A 16,457-nucleotide genomic window follows, 5' to 3' on the forward strand; every position below is an offset into this window, starting at 1 on the left:
TGAGGTGCCAGGGCACCGCAGCACTGGGACCGCTGCCTGCTGCTGCTTTCCCTCTTGTTTTCCCTTGTCCCTTCCATCATGGTTTCCACAGCCCTGCCCTGTTTTCCTCTCCTGCTCTCACTCCCTTTTCAATAACCATCTGAGCCACCACCTCCAGAAGCCGATGGCTTTCCAGCTGCTCTAAAGCAGAAAACGGGATTTCATCTGAGAGCTCCCACCAAGATGAGTCTCAGGAGGTTTTTACCAAAAAAAACCAAAAAAAGCAGCTTTTTGGGAAGTCACAGGCTTTTCGATTTTTTTCCCTTGAAAAGGATCATCAGCATCTCCTACACAGGAAGCCCTTGGAGCCGGTGAGCCTCACTCCCTGACCACCTCCAAGGCAGGGGATCTTTTCTCCCCGTTCCCCAAAACGGTTCTGTAAGGTCTATGGGCAAATAATGCCCGCTCGGGGCAAGAGACCCTGAGTCCAGGCAGGAAAAAGAGAGGGAGGGACACCGAAAGATGCCGCTGCCCATCAGCGGGGTGGGATGAAGGAGAAGAGCGGAGCCGGAGGGATGCCCATCTGCCCGCCCTGCCTGCCCAGCACCAAATTAAAGTCACACACAATGCACATTTCCCCCCCTTTCCCTCCCCACCCGCTTCATCGCCCTCCAGCTTTTCCCTGGGGGGGCCACCTCCTCCGCTTCACCAGCTCTTGGCTGTCTCTCCGGACCTGGTTGATGGGCGGCACACGAGACCCACCCAGGAGGTGGGCATCCCGAAGCCAGCTCCCTCCCTCCCACCCTCCCTCCTTTCTGCTCCCTCCCCACCCGCCCCAAAACGACTAGGATGGCTTCACTGGTCAACTCTTTACATTCACGAACAAAGAAAGCAGAGGAACGTCCAGCCTTCCACCGTCCGACCTTGCGCTGCGGCAGCCTCCGCCACCTCCCCGGAGCTGTCAGTTCAACCATCGCCTCTTTACCTGGAGGCCTCTTCCTTGAGCTCCTTGTTTTTCCTCACTTCTTCCGCGTGTTTGTCCTGTGGGAGGGGGGTAGGAGGGAAGGAGGGGGGGACACGCGTTAGCTGCATGGACTTCAGGGTCCCCACGGGCAGGCCAGCGGCTTCAGAGGGGTTCGAAGGCACGAGGGCGTTTGCGAGGTTCATCCCCCGAGGGACACCACCGATGGGTCAACAGCGTCCTCTCCTCCCCTTGGGGTGTTTTAAGGAGTGTGGAGGCACTCGGGGACAGATTGTCCTCGCCCTCTAGCTAGGAGGTAGACGTCAACCAGACGGGATGGACCGGGAGCCCCAAGGAGATGGGGTTAGCTCGGATTGTCCTTCATTATCTCGTGCTCTCTGCCTCTGACCCAAGGCTAGCTGAGGCGTTTGGAGAAGGGCACTGGGCGAGCTCCTTGCAGAAGGGATGTTTTGGAGGGAGCTGGAGGTGGTGAGGGTGGGACCTTCCGTGCTGAGGTTGGGAACAGACCTGCTTCGGGGAGAGAGAAGAGGTCTGCACAAGCTGGCAGGGTGGAAGCATCTCCTAGCACGGCAGCATGGACCCCTGCAGCTCCACCAGGGAGCTCATGGATCCACAGCTGCTGGGGAAGGGACCAGGGGAAGATCTGCCACCCAGGAGGTGGAAAGCTTGCAAGTGAAGGGTCACAGCCATCACGGTGGGACACGGGGAAAGCAAAAGGTATGGGTCCCAGCTCTCCACCCGCCGACCACTCGTGAGCCTATGGACATGTCAGGCTCGGTGGATCCCTGGGCAGGACCCCCCACCCCGGGTGGGATGCTGAGCTTGGGTATTGCTGCATGGTGGGAAGGGAAGAGGTGGCTCCCATTTTGGTGGTGTCCCCGGGGGATAAAGCCAGCCCAAGAGCCATGCAGGGTGCCCAAGTGTGCCGTGACACCCTCCTGGACCGGTGACCCAGCATGTTGCCCCATCCCTCCTCACTGGGTTCTTACCTTCTCTTGCAAGCGCTCCAGCATGGCTGCTAAATGGGCCTCGCGGTTCTCCTTGTTGGACTCCATCTTCTGCGCCAGCTTCTCCTTGGCCATTTTGATGAAGTTGTTGTTCTCCTCAATGGCTTTCTGGATGACCTCCCTCTCGTGCTCCCGCTTCTCCGCCAGATGCTTCAGCAGCTCGGCCTCTTGGTACTGTGCAGGCAAAGTAGACATGATGGTCATGGGGACCATGGGTCCCATCCCCGCATGGCTAAAACCACCCCCTCCAGACTCTGCACTGTCCCCAGGGGTGGGTGTATGCTGCTGAGTGAAAGCTTCCATGTTCCCATGGCACATCCCTATGGCACATCCCTATGGCATGTCCCCATGCTGCACTGCCACACATAAGCCACCGGACTCACCTTCCTCCTTTCCTCTGCCGCCTCCAGCTTCTTCTGGATCTCCTCCAGGGACGGGTCGCGTCGCCGGGGCAGGGAAGCGTTGAACTCAGGGATGCCATCGAATGATGGGGGCTTCAGGATGACCTCGAAGGACTGCCCTGAGGTGCGCTTGTTGAGCTCAATGACTTCCATGTCGGAGATGACGCACCAGGTAAGGTCTACCGTGTCTGCTGGAGAGGGGCACGGGGTGACCACCAGCATGGACACATCCCACCCCTTCGGGCAAACCACCTCAACCTGCAGCCCCATCAATGGGCCACCACCTTCACTCAAATCCCCATACCCTATTGCACCCCATTGTCATGGGTTGGGATATTAATGAGGCTGAGTGAGGTGAGGGGCTGGGCATCCCACCGAAGGAGAGGTGAGCAAGCAAGGCAGGGGAATGGGAACAAGACCACGAAGCTCCTTTTTCTGCAGATCCTCCCCCACCAGCTACCCAGGATGAGCACCCCAAGGCTGGGCATCCCCCTCCATCGCAGCTGTCGCCTCTGGACCCGCTGACATGAATCAGCCTGAATCACCCGGCACCGTCTGCCTAAAAATACCGAGCCCACGCCTGGTGCTTCGTGCAATGGTGGAGCCATGGTGGAGCCACGGAGGAGCAGGGATGCCCAAGCCCCCTCATCCCAACCCAGCCCCCTGCTTCCAGACACTGCCAGAAACTGTGGAGCCACCCCTCTTGGTTTGAGGGTGACCCTGCTCATGCCAAGGGATTCCTGCAGACCCCCGCATCCCTTCCTTCATGCACCCCTTCGGCACAGAGGGGCAGCAGGGTCCTACCTTCATACGTGTATGCAGGCTTGCTCAGGGGGTCTGAGAGGAAACAGGAGCAAAACAGGGAGACGAGAGGCAGCTCCTTCATCTTCTCTTTATAAGCTGGGAAGAGACGGTGGGATTGGGGTCAGGGGAGTGGGAGGCTCTATGTGCCAGGGGAGGGCTGGGATGGGGATAGTGGCAGGCACTGAATGTGCCCAGATATTGCAAGCAGCGTGAACTGACCTGGGGAAGCAAAGTGTGCAAAGGGGAAACTGAGGCACGCAGCAGTGGGGTGCTTTATTGATGGCCACATGGGTTATGTCTGTCCTGGTGTGTTAACCACACACATGACACCTTGCTTGTCACCACTGGGATGCTGTGAGCATCTGAGGTCATGGCTTAGCCTGGGGCACAGCCATCCCCGGGGTGGTTTGGATGGGGTCCTGCTCACACTTGGGGTGCCCCAGCACAGGGCAGGTGCCAGGGTTGGATACACAGGGCCAGAAAAGCCATGCTCTCCCCTGTCCCCATGATGGTACCGTACCAGCCAGAGTCATGGCGTGAAGATCCTTGGGTGTCTGCAGCAAAGAGTGCTCCTAGGGCCTGGAGAAGGAAAGAGCCAGGATCAGTGCCGGGTGTCCAGGGACTGAGGCATTGCCATGGGACCACTGCCCATGCACGGCCTCCCACCCTGCACACCAGGGTGAGCACAGGCTGGTGTGATGGGTACCCACCGGTGTGGAGTGAGGGACACAGTGGGAGGTGTGACGGGCACACAGACGTGGTGCGGTGTGACAGGTAGGTGCTGTTGGGACAGGCATACCCTGGGATGGTGTGATGGGACGGACATGCACCCGCCTGGTAGGATGGACACACACTGGTGGTGCGATGGGCACGCACTGGGATGATGGCGGCAGCCGGCGGGGAAGGAGCCTGCACAGCCCACACGTGTGCACACACGTGCCGGGAGCAGCAGGAACACACATGCGCACACACATGCACCCCAGACAAGGGTGACCCCTTTGCACAGCCTCTGCTGTGACCCAAGCACACCCCTGCTGCCCCTCCATTCATGTCTAGAGAGCCCCAGTCCTCAGCTCAGCCCCCGCCGGACCACACGCAGAAGGACCATCTCCTGCATCCCCCTCTCCAGGGGTCTCTGTGGCTGTGGGTGAGGCGTGGGGGCATCCCCAGGGCTCCCCATCCATCACCCAGAGTGGGCACAAGAGCTGGCATGGGGCAGCAGCACCCAGAGATTCATTAAAGCCTGAATAAACAGGGGCCATCCCCCTTTCTCGAGGTTTCGGGGGGACACAATGGAGTGTCGGTGGCATCAGAGGGTTTTCCCAGCTGTGCCAAAATGGGGGCTGAGTTCGGTTTATGGAATTATTCATGGCTTTGGTTTGTAAGGGGAATTAAAAATCCATCCTTTAAAATAGGGATCCTTGCAGCCTCCCAGGGAAGGAGCAGTATCTGTATACGGCTGTCCCACAGCACTAACACCCCCAGCCCAGCTGAACGAGGGGGGCTCCTGAGAAATCCCAACCCCTCACCCCCCATCCTGCTGGGGTCTGACACTGGGATTGCACAAATAACCTGCCCACAGCTTCCAGGGATTGCTGGGGAGGAAACACAGGGACACAATGTGGGGGCACCTTTCGGGGACAGCTTCCCTGGAGATGCCCCCCTCTTCTCAGTGACCCCTGGAGCCAGGGCTGTTGGGTTTGGGGGTTACACAGGGGTTTGCTCCTCGCCTGGCTGAAGGGTTTTGCCCAGGGCAGCTCTTGCCAAGCACAGTGCCGAAGCAGGGTGGGGATGCTCTGGTGGATCGTATGCCAGCACGAGGATGTGCCTGCCTGGAAAAACCATTTGTCTTGCTCGTGCCTCCCTATTCCTTGCACAACCACCCCAAATCCTCTTTTTCCATGGTATCTGAATGCATTCTGTGCTACAAAAACCCCTGCTTCCAGACCTCACGTGACGTGCATGCCCTGGCTGGAGGATAAAATGAAGACATCACCCATCAGACCCAAAATGGGGAGGAGGATGGGGTCTATGACCAGCGATGCTGTCAGCAGCCCCACTCCTCCTCCTCGCTGGATGAAGATGCTGTTCGAGGCATTTGGAGAGGAAACACCCTCCGTGATGAGCTCCCTTCCCTCTCTGCCACCCCGGTGCCCCCGAGCCGCACGGCCAGCCAAGGGGAGCGGGGTGTGGTTGGGGACCCGCTGCTGCTGTCACCCCCGGGCTCAAACCTTGCTCAAAGCCCAGTGTGGAGAGGCTGCGGGAATGGTCCTGCTCCCAGCGAGATGCGCTGGCTGGGAATCAGTGGGAATGATCCTGCTCCTGGAGAGCACATGGCGGGGGGGGGGGGGGGGGGTGGGTTCCCGATGCCACCCCAAAGAGCTGCAGCTCTGAAAACCATGCATCGGGTTTCACGCCCTGATCTCCACTGCAGGTCCTCTGAGCCTGTGGGGACCCCTCATTTTCCATCCCCTTCCCTGGGAGAAGCAGCGGAGGGAGGTGATGGAGGAACGGAGGGGCTCCCCACTCCCTCCCTTGAAGCGATGGATGCTTCAGCCCACCTTTCCAAAGGAGAGCCAGGATGGCAGCTGCCTCCTCCCTCCCTTCCCCTCGCTTTTCCTCCCTCCCTGGAATAAATCTTTCAGCGCCTGCCGGGAGCAGGTCACCTCCACCAGCATCCTGCCACCATCAATAATTCAGACCAGCCCTGCCTTCCGAGGGGGGCTCCTGCACCCGCATTTGGGATGAGGGTGCTCCGGGCAGGGTGACGCCCCCTCCTCGGGGTCCTGGGGACAGTGGGGTACGGCTGCCCCCAGGGGTGCTGGGACAGAGGGCGCTGAGCCCCATCCCTGCATCTCCGCACCATGGGCGTGGGCTGCCACGCGTGGCAGAGCTGGATGAAGCCCATGGAGCGAGGGGGATGGAAGTGAACGCGAGGGGCTCTCCAGCAGCCCGAGCCCGGCTGTCGAGGCGGGGGACACACACACCAGCCCCCTGGGGGAAGAGGAACCTGCTCGGGTCGCGGTGGGTACGCCCCAAAAGGGATGTACTGGGGGACGATGGAGGGATGGGGAAAAAGAGGGGCGTCGCGGGCACAAAGCGATCCAGGCACCCCCCTGGAAAAACGCCCCCTCCTCAACCCCTCCCAAAAGAACTTTTCTGCTTCCTAACCCCACACACACCGCACACAGACACCCCCAGGAGCAAAGGGGTCCCCCCTCCATCGCACTCACCGCTCCGCCGGCGCTCGGGCTGCTCCTCCGCGCTCTCCGGGCTCCTTTAACCGGGTCTGCACGGAGCATCCCAGCCGGGGGGCCCGGAGCCCCCCATGACATCACCCCCCCGCCCCCATGACATCACCTCCCCGGCCCGCCATTGGAGCAGCCGCGCCGCCGCCGCTGATTGGCCCGCGGGCTCTACGAACCGGGTACCAGCCCGGTGACATCACACCCAGCTGCTATTTTCGGGATGGGCCTGGGAATAATAATGGAAAACGTATTAGAAAGGGGGAAGAAAAAAAGGATAAAAGGGAAAGGGGGTGTGGGGGGCAGATGGATTTAGACCCCAAAAAAGGGGTTTTGGTGGCGTTCTTGGGGGGTGTGATGGGTTGAAAGGGGTGTGGGCGTGATGGAATGCGAGGTTTGGTTCTCTGCTAGAGCAGGACAAAGCTGGAGAGTGGCAAAGTGACAAAGAAGGGGACAGAGAGGGTTTAATGGGCCCTGATGGCATCCCCCGCCTCACACCCATGGGGTGTCATCTCCATGGTGGGGACAAACAGGGAGTCCCCTCCATCCTCCCAGGGCTGGGATGTGGCGTGACCCATTCCCAGCCCCGTGGCACATGAGGACTCGTTATCCTCCTCCTACAAACTGGGTAAGGGGAGCTTGGAGAGGCCGAGTCCCAAATCCTGACGCTATTTCGGTGCGATGCCTCTGCGGATGCTGAGGTGAGGGCGGGTCCCCAGGGAGCCCCAGAAGAGGTCAGGCACCCCTTTAGGGCTGTGCCCTTCCCTTGGACTGACTCTCCTTTCCCCAGATCTGCTTCACCCTGACCTATTTGTCACCGACAGCAGCGCCTGATGGCGATCACAGGCCCGGCACCCCTGGGGAACCGTGTGGGTATATTTAGGCACTGGTCTCCTCTGTTACGCAATGAGCATGAGGGCAATGTGGGGAGGTGGCTCCCCCTGGAAAACAGATGTAGGGTGGTTTTGGAAAGCCCACGGCTGCAGGACACGAGGAAGGACAGGGTGACCCAGCTGGAAATGGGGTTGAGATCACACATGTGACACCGCAGCTCGGCTGTGAGTTATCCATCACATCCTGCATAAACTCAGTATCAATGACGTGTTGCTTCCCTCCAACAGGCTCCTCTCTGCACGGGTGATGAGTGAGCTCTGTGCCCCAGTGCTCCAGCTCAACAGAACTCCAGTGCCCATTCAGATGTGGGTGCCATGGATGGGATGCCCATGGGACATGCGAGGAGCTGAAGCCCTGAGACAGACGGGACAAGCGGAACAAAGAGTCAAGAGGCAGCGGCCAACTGGGAGACAAACAACCACTGTGGGGACCCACATGGCTGCAGGATGGTCCATGATGTGGCTGGTACCAGGGACTGTGGCTCTCTCAGCCACTGGAGATGCTCTGGGGGTCTCATCTGGAGCTGTCTTCTTGTCCCCTGGCTCCACAAGACCAGCAATGCTGGGGGATGGAGCTTGGCTCCAGCCCCTGGAGACCCTGCGCAAGGCTGTGGCTCTGGGGACACTTGGTGGGCACCATCTCTGAGGGCTGTCACCCTCTGCCCTGCCAGCTCTCTCAGCTGCCCCAGGGAACTGCTTTTCCCTGGCGGTGCGCGCTGGTGCCAGTGAAACAAGGCACAGAAAAAAGAGACCAAGGAGATTTGGGTCTGCCCACGGTGGTGGGGACTGTGGCCTGCCATGGACCACTTCTTTCGCATCCAAGCCTTCCCTAGGTTTGGGACCATCTCCAGGATAGGAGGTGGCAGGAGGAGAGGCTGGCCATGGAGCCAGGCTGGTTTTGGGGTGGAGAGAGCCCCAGCAGCAAGAGGAGGCCACAGGAGAAACATGAGGAAAAGGGATTTGCTTATTCCTATGGCTGCAACCTGCTGGCTCAGGGAAACTTGCTCAGCATCCCAGTGCCAGCATGGACAGAAGGGATAGGAGAGATACGGAAAAACCCATGTGCAGGCTGTGCTCTATCTGTTTGGCCATGCAGAAAGGTCCATGTGTGGGGGGATGATGCCCCTCTGCCCAGAGCGGGCATGCCAGGGGGACCCCGAGGATGGGGTGAGTGTATTTGGTGTTTTACCATCCTACAGCCATACTCGGGGGGTTGCAGGGCTGGAGGAGGGCTCCGCACCCCCTCTCTCTATTCCTCTCCCTGGACATCTCCAACCTCCACCCCTCCAACGTTCAGTATCCACAGATCCTCCAGCAAGAAGATCCGCAGGTTTGGACTCCCCTTATCCCAGAGGATTCATGGTCCTGGGAAGACGTGGAGCATCCCAGTCACCGCAGGCTCAGCCCCATCCGCCTTCCCCAGCGCTCAGCACCCAGCGCAGGATATGTCCCCAGGATCCCTCATCCAGGGCTGGGCCATCCCGGGAATCCTCCTTTTGGGGGGTCCCCCCCTATTTTTGTTCCCCACCCCTCCGGGGTGCACCAGCCCTAGCGCTGGGTACCAGCGGTGAGGGAGGGCGGGAGGGGGGGAAAGGGAGGGGGAAAGGTGCTGTTCTCTCTCGGATTGGTCAGAAATTACATCATCGCGGGGCTGTGAGCCAATGGGAGATCTGCCTGCCTCTCCGAAATATCATCCGGTCCTAAAAACGCTGGGGGGGGGGGGGAGATCAGTACAGCCTGATGGGGGGGTCTATACAGCAACCCCAGCCCTCACCTGCTTAGATTCACTCCTTCTTCCCCACCCGGATACCAGGGAGCCCCAGGCACAGCCATGAGTCCATCCCGCTTGCAGGGGAAGGATGGATGTGGATGGGATGGATGGGGATGTGGATAGGGATGGGAATCCTGGGCAGCCAGAGGGCTCCACCCTCAGCAAGAGCAGCCAAAAATGAGCCTAAACCAATAAACATCATTGTAACCATAATAAATGAAATCGGGTGTGCCAGCAAGTGCTCAGTCCCGGGGAGGCATCACCCATTTATCTGCCTCTGTGGGATGAAATCAAGCCCAGGGGAAGATGCAGGTACCATTTATTACAATAAAACCTGCGGAGTCTTCAGGATCCAACCGGTTCATTCATTCCTATCAGCTCCTGCAAACCGATTTTTCACTAGATTATTTGGAAAAAAATCAAAATGCTTCTGTTTTGCTGCCCAAAGCAATGCCTCTTTTCACCTTTTATTGCTGTTTGCACTCCGGGCACCTGCTCTGGTACTTGCTGCCACAGGAGGGAAACGTTCCCTTCGGGCCTGACAGAGTAAACGCCTCCTCCTGCTCCAGCCCCATCAGCCCAGAGGGCTCCATTGGCCTTCGTTGCTCCCAAATAACACCTTGCTTGTGCCTAAGCTGGCTGTGGGATGCCCGAATTTCCAGACACTGCCAGGTTGTAAGGGTGTGATAAGCAGCATAAGGGTATGGCACAGGGCAGGAGATGGGATGCCTGTGCTCATTTTCCTCTTTTCCCAGTATCCAGAGATGTTCAGTTGGAAACAGATAACATGAGCTGAGGTAAGGAAGGCGGAGGAGTCACTGGGCGGCCCCCGCATCGCACGCCTCCAACTCTCCCTGTTGTTTTTCCACCCCCAGCTCTTGTTCCTAAGGAGCATCCTATGCAAATGGTGAGAAACCATGGAAACCACCCGTTAATATCAGCATCCTGCCAGTGGGGTCCTGGCTGGGCCGGCACCAGGCAGTGAGGGCAGCTCGGCTCCCCAGGCATCCCCCCTTTCCCCAGGACATCACCTTCAAACCCCAAGGGCTCACCAGGCTGGAGGAAAAAGGCCTTTGGGAACTATTAATGTCAGGCAAGGGGCTGCGGAGCCTGTTTTTTGTCTCTCCCCATCCCAGTCCTGAGCCTCCTCCACCTCCAAACCCCAACTGCACATCAGCACCCGGCTCTGGGAGATGGGGATTTATGGAAAAGCCCTTCAAGGGGTGTAAAGTGATGGAGATAAGGGTTGAAGGGGATGGGTTGTTGCTCTCAAGGATGTTCACACTAATAGTTTTCCTTGTAGAGGGGAAAGATAAGCTTCTGCCTGAGTCCAGCCAAGCTGTGTGGGATTCCTCCCTCCCCACAGTGCTGGGGCAAGGGCCACCATCCCCAGCTTTACCCACAGCAGGGAGACATGGACCCATGCATGCTGCAGCACTTGTATGAGGTTCAGGAGCCCCCAGGTAGTTTAATTTCCTATTTACAGTCCCCTGGCAGAGGGCACCTCTTCCCCAAAGCCTTCCCAGCTTTGATCCAGGAGGGATGCAGGAAAGGAACGAAAGTGATTTGAACACCGAGAAATGGAAAAAGAAGAGAAAATGTTTATTAATGAGAAAAAAAATAAAGAAGAGACAGTACAGCCCTACATTCTTTTTGACCTGTTCTGTTGTTTGGTTTTTTTTCCTGAGGAAAGCTAAAAGAGCACCAGGAGAACTCCAAACACAGGTAGAGGCAGCAGCGGCAGGAGATGGTGGCCACTAGACAGGCACATCCTCATGGACTTGGACCCGGAGGGGACAGATGCGGAGCGAACTGGGCATCGCACCCACCTGTCTACCCCCAATGTAGAAGTAGGGGAAGACGGTGCCACCAAACTTCTCATGGAAGGTGTAGATGTGGGTCTTGTGGTCGGCATCGTAGAAGGACAGCTCCCCTTCGTCGCAGTCCAGCTCCACGCGGATCCGTCTCACGTTGCCCATCGCCGTCTCCGACCGTGCCATGTTGGATGCTCGGCACAGCTCGCTGTCCTTCCCGGACAGGCGGTAGATGTACCAGAAGCCGGAGCGAGCATCATGGTGGAAGGTCCAGTGGCTGCCACCGCGCAGCCGGGCCACCCCCACCCTCCAGTTCTTGATGGTGCCCAGGTCCACCTCCCATGTGTGGAAGCCGGTGGAGAAGCCACAGGAGCCCAGGATGCAGGGGGCTGAGGTGAAGCGCTCGGGGTTTTCTACCAGCAGCCTGTAGCCCCCATTGGTGACGCTGGTGAGGTCCTCGGACACTGAGAGCCAGCCCGCCGCGGAGTTGGGGTTGAAGCTAAAGGGGACTGTGGTGGGGATGTGCGTTAGGAGCCCGGCTTGCTGCAGTGATGAGATTACGGGGGGACCACAACCCTGAAGGCACCCACCCATCCACCCTCCCTTGCTTTCCTAACCCAGCTCACCATGGAGAAATGCACCTTCCAGGGCTTCCCTTTTAGGGTGCAAGTGCCCCAGAGCACCCTTTATGCTCTCCAACCCCCCCCCCCCCCCCCGCCAGGCCCCATAGCAATGGCCATGGCTGCTCCATGCTCCTCTTCAGCACCCACCACGCCTTGGGCTGCCCCATACAAAGGCTGTTTTACCCCTTTGGAGTGGACCCAGCACCTCACCTACGGTGATGATGTCCAGCATCTTCTTCCACACATTGTACTGCAGTGAGCCCAGGTACTTCGGGACATCGAGAAGCATTCCTGTCTCCACAGGCTCCGGCTCCTCAGCTGTGCAGGCAATCCTGGGGCAGGGGCAGAGGATGGAGGTGGGTCAGGGATGAAGGGACTGACTGGGTCTCCTGGCATCCACATTTTAACCAGAGCTTCCCGACCAGCACCCCACATCTCTCAAACCTTGCTCTCACTCCCAGATTCAAGGATCCCAGAACCAAATCCCCCCAACATCACGGTTCTAATGCTTCCCACAACACCTGCAATGTTGCTTTGTTTCTGCATATGTGCCCCCCATCCTGCCCAGAGGCACCCAGGGGTGCTGCCTGGCCCTGGGGACCCCCTGAGCTGGGTACACAAAAGGAAGTCGCCTGGGGCAGAGACCTTGCTCTGCAGCCAGGCAGCAGACCCCATTCATCCCCAAGGAGGGGATATGGGGGCTCAACAACCCTGAGCAGCCTGCGCCACCAGGTAGGGGACACAGCAGGGACCAGGACTTACCTGCGCTTGCGGTTCTTGTGGGTCTGAAAGAGAAGGAGACACGAGGCATCAGACCCTGGCCTGTAAGGGCTCGCAGGGGCTTGCAAACACCCAAAGGATCACCCAGCGCCCTGCTCACACCCCGGCAGAGGTGCCAAGCATGGGGCAGCACCCCGGCAGGACTTTACCATGAGGAAGGTGTAGTCATCCTTCTTGAGGTCCACCTGGAGCTGGCGGGCTTCGTTGAGCAGGGCCCGGCTCTCGTCCGCCAACTGCTTCATCTTGCCTTCGAGGGTGCTGCGCTTGTGCCGCGCCTCCTCCTGCAGCTGGGCCAGCAGCGCCTGCTCCTCGCTCCGCAGGAACTCGTGCAGCTTCTCAAACTCCTTCCTGATCTGCTCCTCCAGCCGCATCACTTCCACCTGCCCCGTGTGGGGATGTCAGCACCTCCCTTCGGAGCACCCCGCTCCCCTGAGCTCACAACAGCCTCCCCATAGGCACTTCTCCGGAGTCCTCCAACCAGCTCCAGCACTCAGGGACCCGCTGGGCTCCAACCAGGACCACACTGCCCTCCCCAGATCCCAATCCCTGCTCCCACAGCAGGCACAGCCCCATCACCCTGCTCCTCAAGTCCCCATCCGAGTCCTTCCTCCCCCATCATCACCCTCCTCAGTGAGGGATGGAGCATCCCAGGGTGGGTGCAGTGTTCCACACCAGAGCCACCTGCTCTCCTGCTCAGGGTGTGTGCATGCATGGGCATGCATTTACACATGTCTGCGTGTGTTCGCACATGTGTGTCTGGATCCACTGCCTCCCTGCTCATAGGGACCACGCACCTGGTTGTGTTTGAAGATGGACTCATAGGAGCGATGCACAGCCCCGAAATCCTTAGCCTTATCCCGCAGGGAAGTCTCCATGTTCTTCAGCTTGGCCTGTGGGGAAGAGATGCCTTCAGGACCTTCACAAGCCTACACCCAGGGTTTCCAGTGCAGAAAGACAAGAGTCCCAAGCCCAGCAGAATGTGGTTAAGCAGGATCCTTGCTCCATCCACACTTTCCCCTTCTGCGGCTGAGGTCAGCCCCGCACAGGGCCATGCAAACACGCTGCTGCTGCCAGGCAGAGAAGCTTTGCTCCCTGACAAATCCTCCCTGCTGTTTTAAGCCCTTCTACTGATGCACGGTCAGGTCTCTGCCTGCTCTGGTGCTGCGGGCAGCCCGCCAAGCCTTGCAAAGCAGCAGCCCCACGTCAGCCCCGCCACATTTGAAATCTGGCTCGTCCCTGTGGGCTGAGTCAGGGCAGCAGCGGTTGCTTTCGCAGCCAGGAAACACGGTGGATCCTGGCATGATGCCCGGCTGCTGGCCAGAGCCCATCTTCTCCTCCTCCCCATGCAGCCATGACCCATCCTGCCCCACAGGGCTTGGGGCTGCCTCCCCATCCCACATCCCTCCCTGGCTGGGGGAGTTGTGCAACCCCCATCCCAAACATGTTCCTAACCCCGAGGCGCTGCTGCAATAATCAGCTGCTGCAACAACCAGCATGGCCAGATCCAGCCCAGCCCAGCCCAGTGAAAGAAATGCAGGGACCTGGCTGCTCTCCAAACCCCTAGAGCATCGCCCTGCTCCCCTTTCCCGTGGGGCAAAGCACCATCGGGGTGGCCCTGGGTAATTACTGGGCAGGGAGCGCATTGGGGGCATCCTGTGGGACCCCACTCTTGCAGTGTGGCAGTTCTGTCTCTCATCCCAGCACACTGGTGGGTACAGTCACACTTTGGCGCAAGGCAAAGCCATGTGCTGGCAAGTTGGTGCCATGGAGTGTGCGGGCTGGACCCCTCCAGGTACTGGGGTGCCTCCACCTGCCATCCACCCCCCCTCTATACTAGAGCATTCCTCACCCTGAAATCCGTCGCCACCTCCTGCACTGGCCGCATCTTGTGCCCTTCGTGCTGCTTGGAGCTCTGGCAGACAAAGCACGCCAGCTCCTTATCCTCCAGGCAGAAGAGTTTGGCCTCCTCGTGATGCAGGGGACAGAGGGCGGCCGCCCGGCCCTGCTGCTGCCCTTCATCCTTGAGGATCATCTCCACCAGGTTGTTGAGCGTGTGGTTGATGCGCAGGTCATCGAAGGAGGAGGGCTCCTTGCAGACGGGGCAGACGTGGCGCTGGTGCTCCCAGGAACGGCTCACGCAGCCCTTGCAGAAGTTGTGGCCGCAGCAAAGTGTCACGGCTTCCCGGAAAGGGTCGTAGCAGATGGGGCACAGCAGCTCCTCCTTGAAGGTGGCCGTGGAAGACGAAGGCAAGACCTCTGAGCTGCTGCCGCCGTCGGGGGCTCCTTTCTCCATGGCGCTGGGGAGAGAGGGGAGAGAAAGAGGTTGGAGCGGCGCTTTCCGGGATTCCCGGCTGGAAAAACAGCCCCGTTCCTGATGCAATCGGTTTCCTGCCGGTGACTCACCCGCTCCCGCCCCGGGCAGCGCTCGCCTGACTGACACCGCCCAGGGCGCGCTCCACGATGCGCTCCGGCGGCGCGGGGAAGCGGCCGGACCCTGCGCGGGGCGGCCCCGGGGCCCGGACCCACAGCTCGGGGCTCCCCCAGTCCCGGGGCAGCCCCGCTGCCCAGACCCGGATCGCTGTACCCGGTACTTGAGCCCGGACCCAGGCCGGCAGCCCCGGGGCAACCCCGGCGCCCCAGCTCGGTGCCGCTGCAGTGCCCAGGCCGAGCCCCTCGCAGCCGGTACCCAGCCTCGGTGCTGCCCTGGTGCCCTGACCGCCACCTCCACCTCTGGCGCTGCTTCGGACCCGCACCGCCAGTGCTTTCCCCGGGGGTCCGGCCCCGGACCCAGACCCCCCGCGCTGCTCCGGTGCCCCGACCGGGACCCCCAAGCCCGGCACAGCCGCGGTGCCTAGACCCGGGGTCCCACCTCCGGTGTTCTACCCCGGGGCCCGGATCCCCAAGCCCGGGGCAGCCCCGGTGCCCAGACCCGGATCCCTATGCCCGGTACTTTTCCCCGGTGCCCAGAGCCAGGCCGCCAGCCCCGGACCTCCAACCTCGGTACTGCTCCGGTGCTCTAACCGGGACCGGGACTAACACCTCCAGGGCTGCCCAGAGCCCAGACCGCAGCCCACGAGGCAGCCCCAGTGCCCGGACCCCGGCGCTCCCCTGTGCAGGGCGAATACTCAGCTCCGTGCTCCCGGGTCCCAAGAATTAAGGGTTAAGGGGGTTCCTACCTTGCCGAGGGTGAATAGCAACGCCTGCAGCGGCCCCTCCACCGCGACAGGCGGCGAGGGGTCCGGGACGACATCTGCAGCATCCCGGTGCCGGGGCTCGTTTAGGGCTGACAGCGGCGGCGGTGGGGCGGAGCGGGGAGGAGCAGGGGCCGGGCCTCAGGCGCCGGGGCGGGTGCTGAGGCGGGATCTTCACCGGTTCATGACACTCCTCCCGGAACAAGCCCGGTCGGGGGGGGAGATTAGGGCCCTCCTGACCCCCATCCCCCGGTGGCACTGGGGTCACTGACACCCACTTGCGCACCTCCCTCTGTAGCTACAAGAGCTGGAGGCTGCTCTTGTCCCTTGTCGGGAATGGGGTTCCCAAACACTGAATCCTAGAATCCCAGAATGGTTTTGGTTGGAAGGGACCTCATCCAGTTCCAGTTGCCATGGGCAGGGACACCTTCCACTAGACCAGGTTGCTCCAAGTGCCGTCCAACCTGACCTTGAACACTGCCAGGGATGGGGCAGCCACAGCTTCTCTGGGCACCCTGTGCCAGGGCCTCACCACCCTCACAGGGAACAACTTCTGCCTCAGAGCTCATCTCAATCTCCCCTCTGTCAGGTTAAAGCCATTCCCCCTTGTCCTGTCCCTACAGGCCCTTGTCAGAAAACCCTCTCCATGTTTCTTGTCAGCCCTTTTAGGCACTGGAAGCTGCTCTAGGGTCTCCCTTTAAGGAACCTTCTCTTCTCCAGGCTGAGCAAGCCCAGCTCTCTCAGCCTGTCTCCCTAGCAGAGGTGCTCCAGCCCTCAGAGCATCTTCATGGCCTCCTCTGGACTTACTCCAACAGATCCACGTCCCTCTTCCGCATGCTGGGGACTTCAGAGCTGGATGCAGGACTGCAGGTGGAACATCCACTGACTCCAGGAGCTGGTGCCTTGGCAGTCCTGGGAGCCCAGCAGAGCAGGATGTGCTGGCTGGTGTCTGCTGCTCCCCTGTCCC

General features: G+C 60.1%; 2 protein-coding genes across 8 annotated transcripts; both read right to left on the minus strand.

Moving 5' to 3' along the window:
* Nucleotides 1-821: 821 nt before the first annotated feature.
* STMN4 (stathmin 4) lies at nt 822-6,495 on the minus strand. 7 transcript variants are annotated; one of them, XM_065679236.1, is made up of 6 exons: nt 6,407-6,495; nt 3,694-3,752; nt 3,174-3,269; nt 2,352-2,557; nt 1,951-2,142; nt 822-1,020 (listed from the first exon to the last, which is right to left on the minus strand). In XM_065679236.1, the coding sequence occupies exons 2-6, from the start codon at nt 3,704-3,706 to the stop codon at nt 961-963; spliced, it is 567 nt and encodes a 188-aa protein (XP_065535308.1). In that variant the 5' UTR covers nt 3,707-3,752; nt 6,407-6,495; the 3' UTR covers nt 822-960. The 7 variants fall into 7 exon arrangements, with proteins under 7 accessions (XP_065535308.1, XP_065535306.1, XP_065535304.1 ...); XM_065679234.1 differs by having other exon boundaries at nt 822-1,468; XM_065679232.1 differs by having other exon boundaries at nt 822-1,471.
* A 4,168-nt stretch (nt 6,496-10,663) lies between these two features.
* TRIM35 (tripartite motif containing 35) lies at nt 10,664-15,621 on the minus strand. Its single transcript, XM_065681943.1, has 7 exons — nt 15,476-15,621; nt 14,149-14,596; nt 13,094-13,189; nt 12,449-12,679; nt 12,282-12,304; nt 11,730-11,851; nt 10,664-11,405 (listed from the first exon to the last, which is right to left on the minus strand). Exons 1-7 carry the CDS (start codon nt 15,556-15,558, stop codon nt 10,840-10,842), a joined length of 1,569 nt encoding a protein of 522 aa, XP_065538015.1. The 5' UTR covers nt 15,559-15,621; the 3' UTR covers nt 10,664-10,839.
* Between the last annotated feature and the right edge of the window lie 836 nt (nt 15,622-16,457).

This window comes from Lathamus discolor, chromosome 5 (genome assembly GCF_037157495.1).
Source record: "Lathamus discolor isolate bLatDis1 chromosome 5, bLatDis1.hap1, whole genome shotgun sequence".
Classification (NCBI taxonomy): Eukaryota; Metazoa; Chordata; class Aves; order Psittaciformes; family Psittacidae; genus Lathamus; species Lathamus discolor.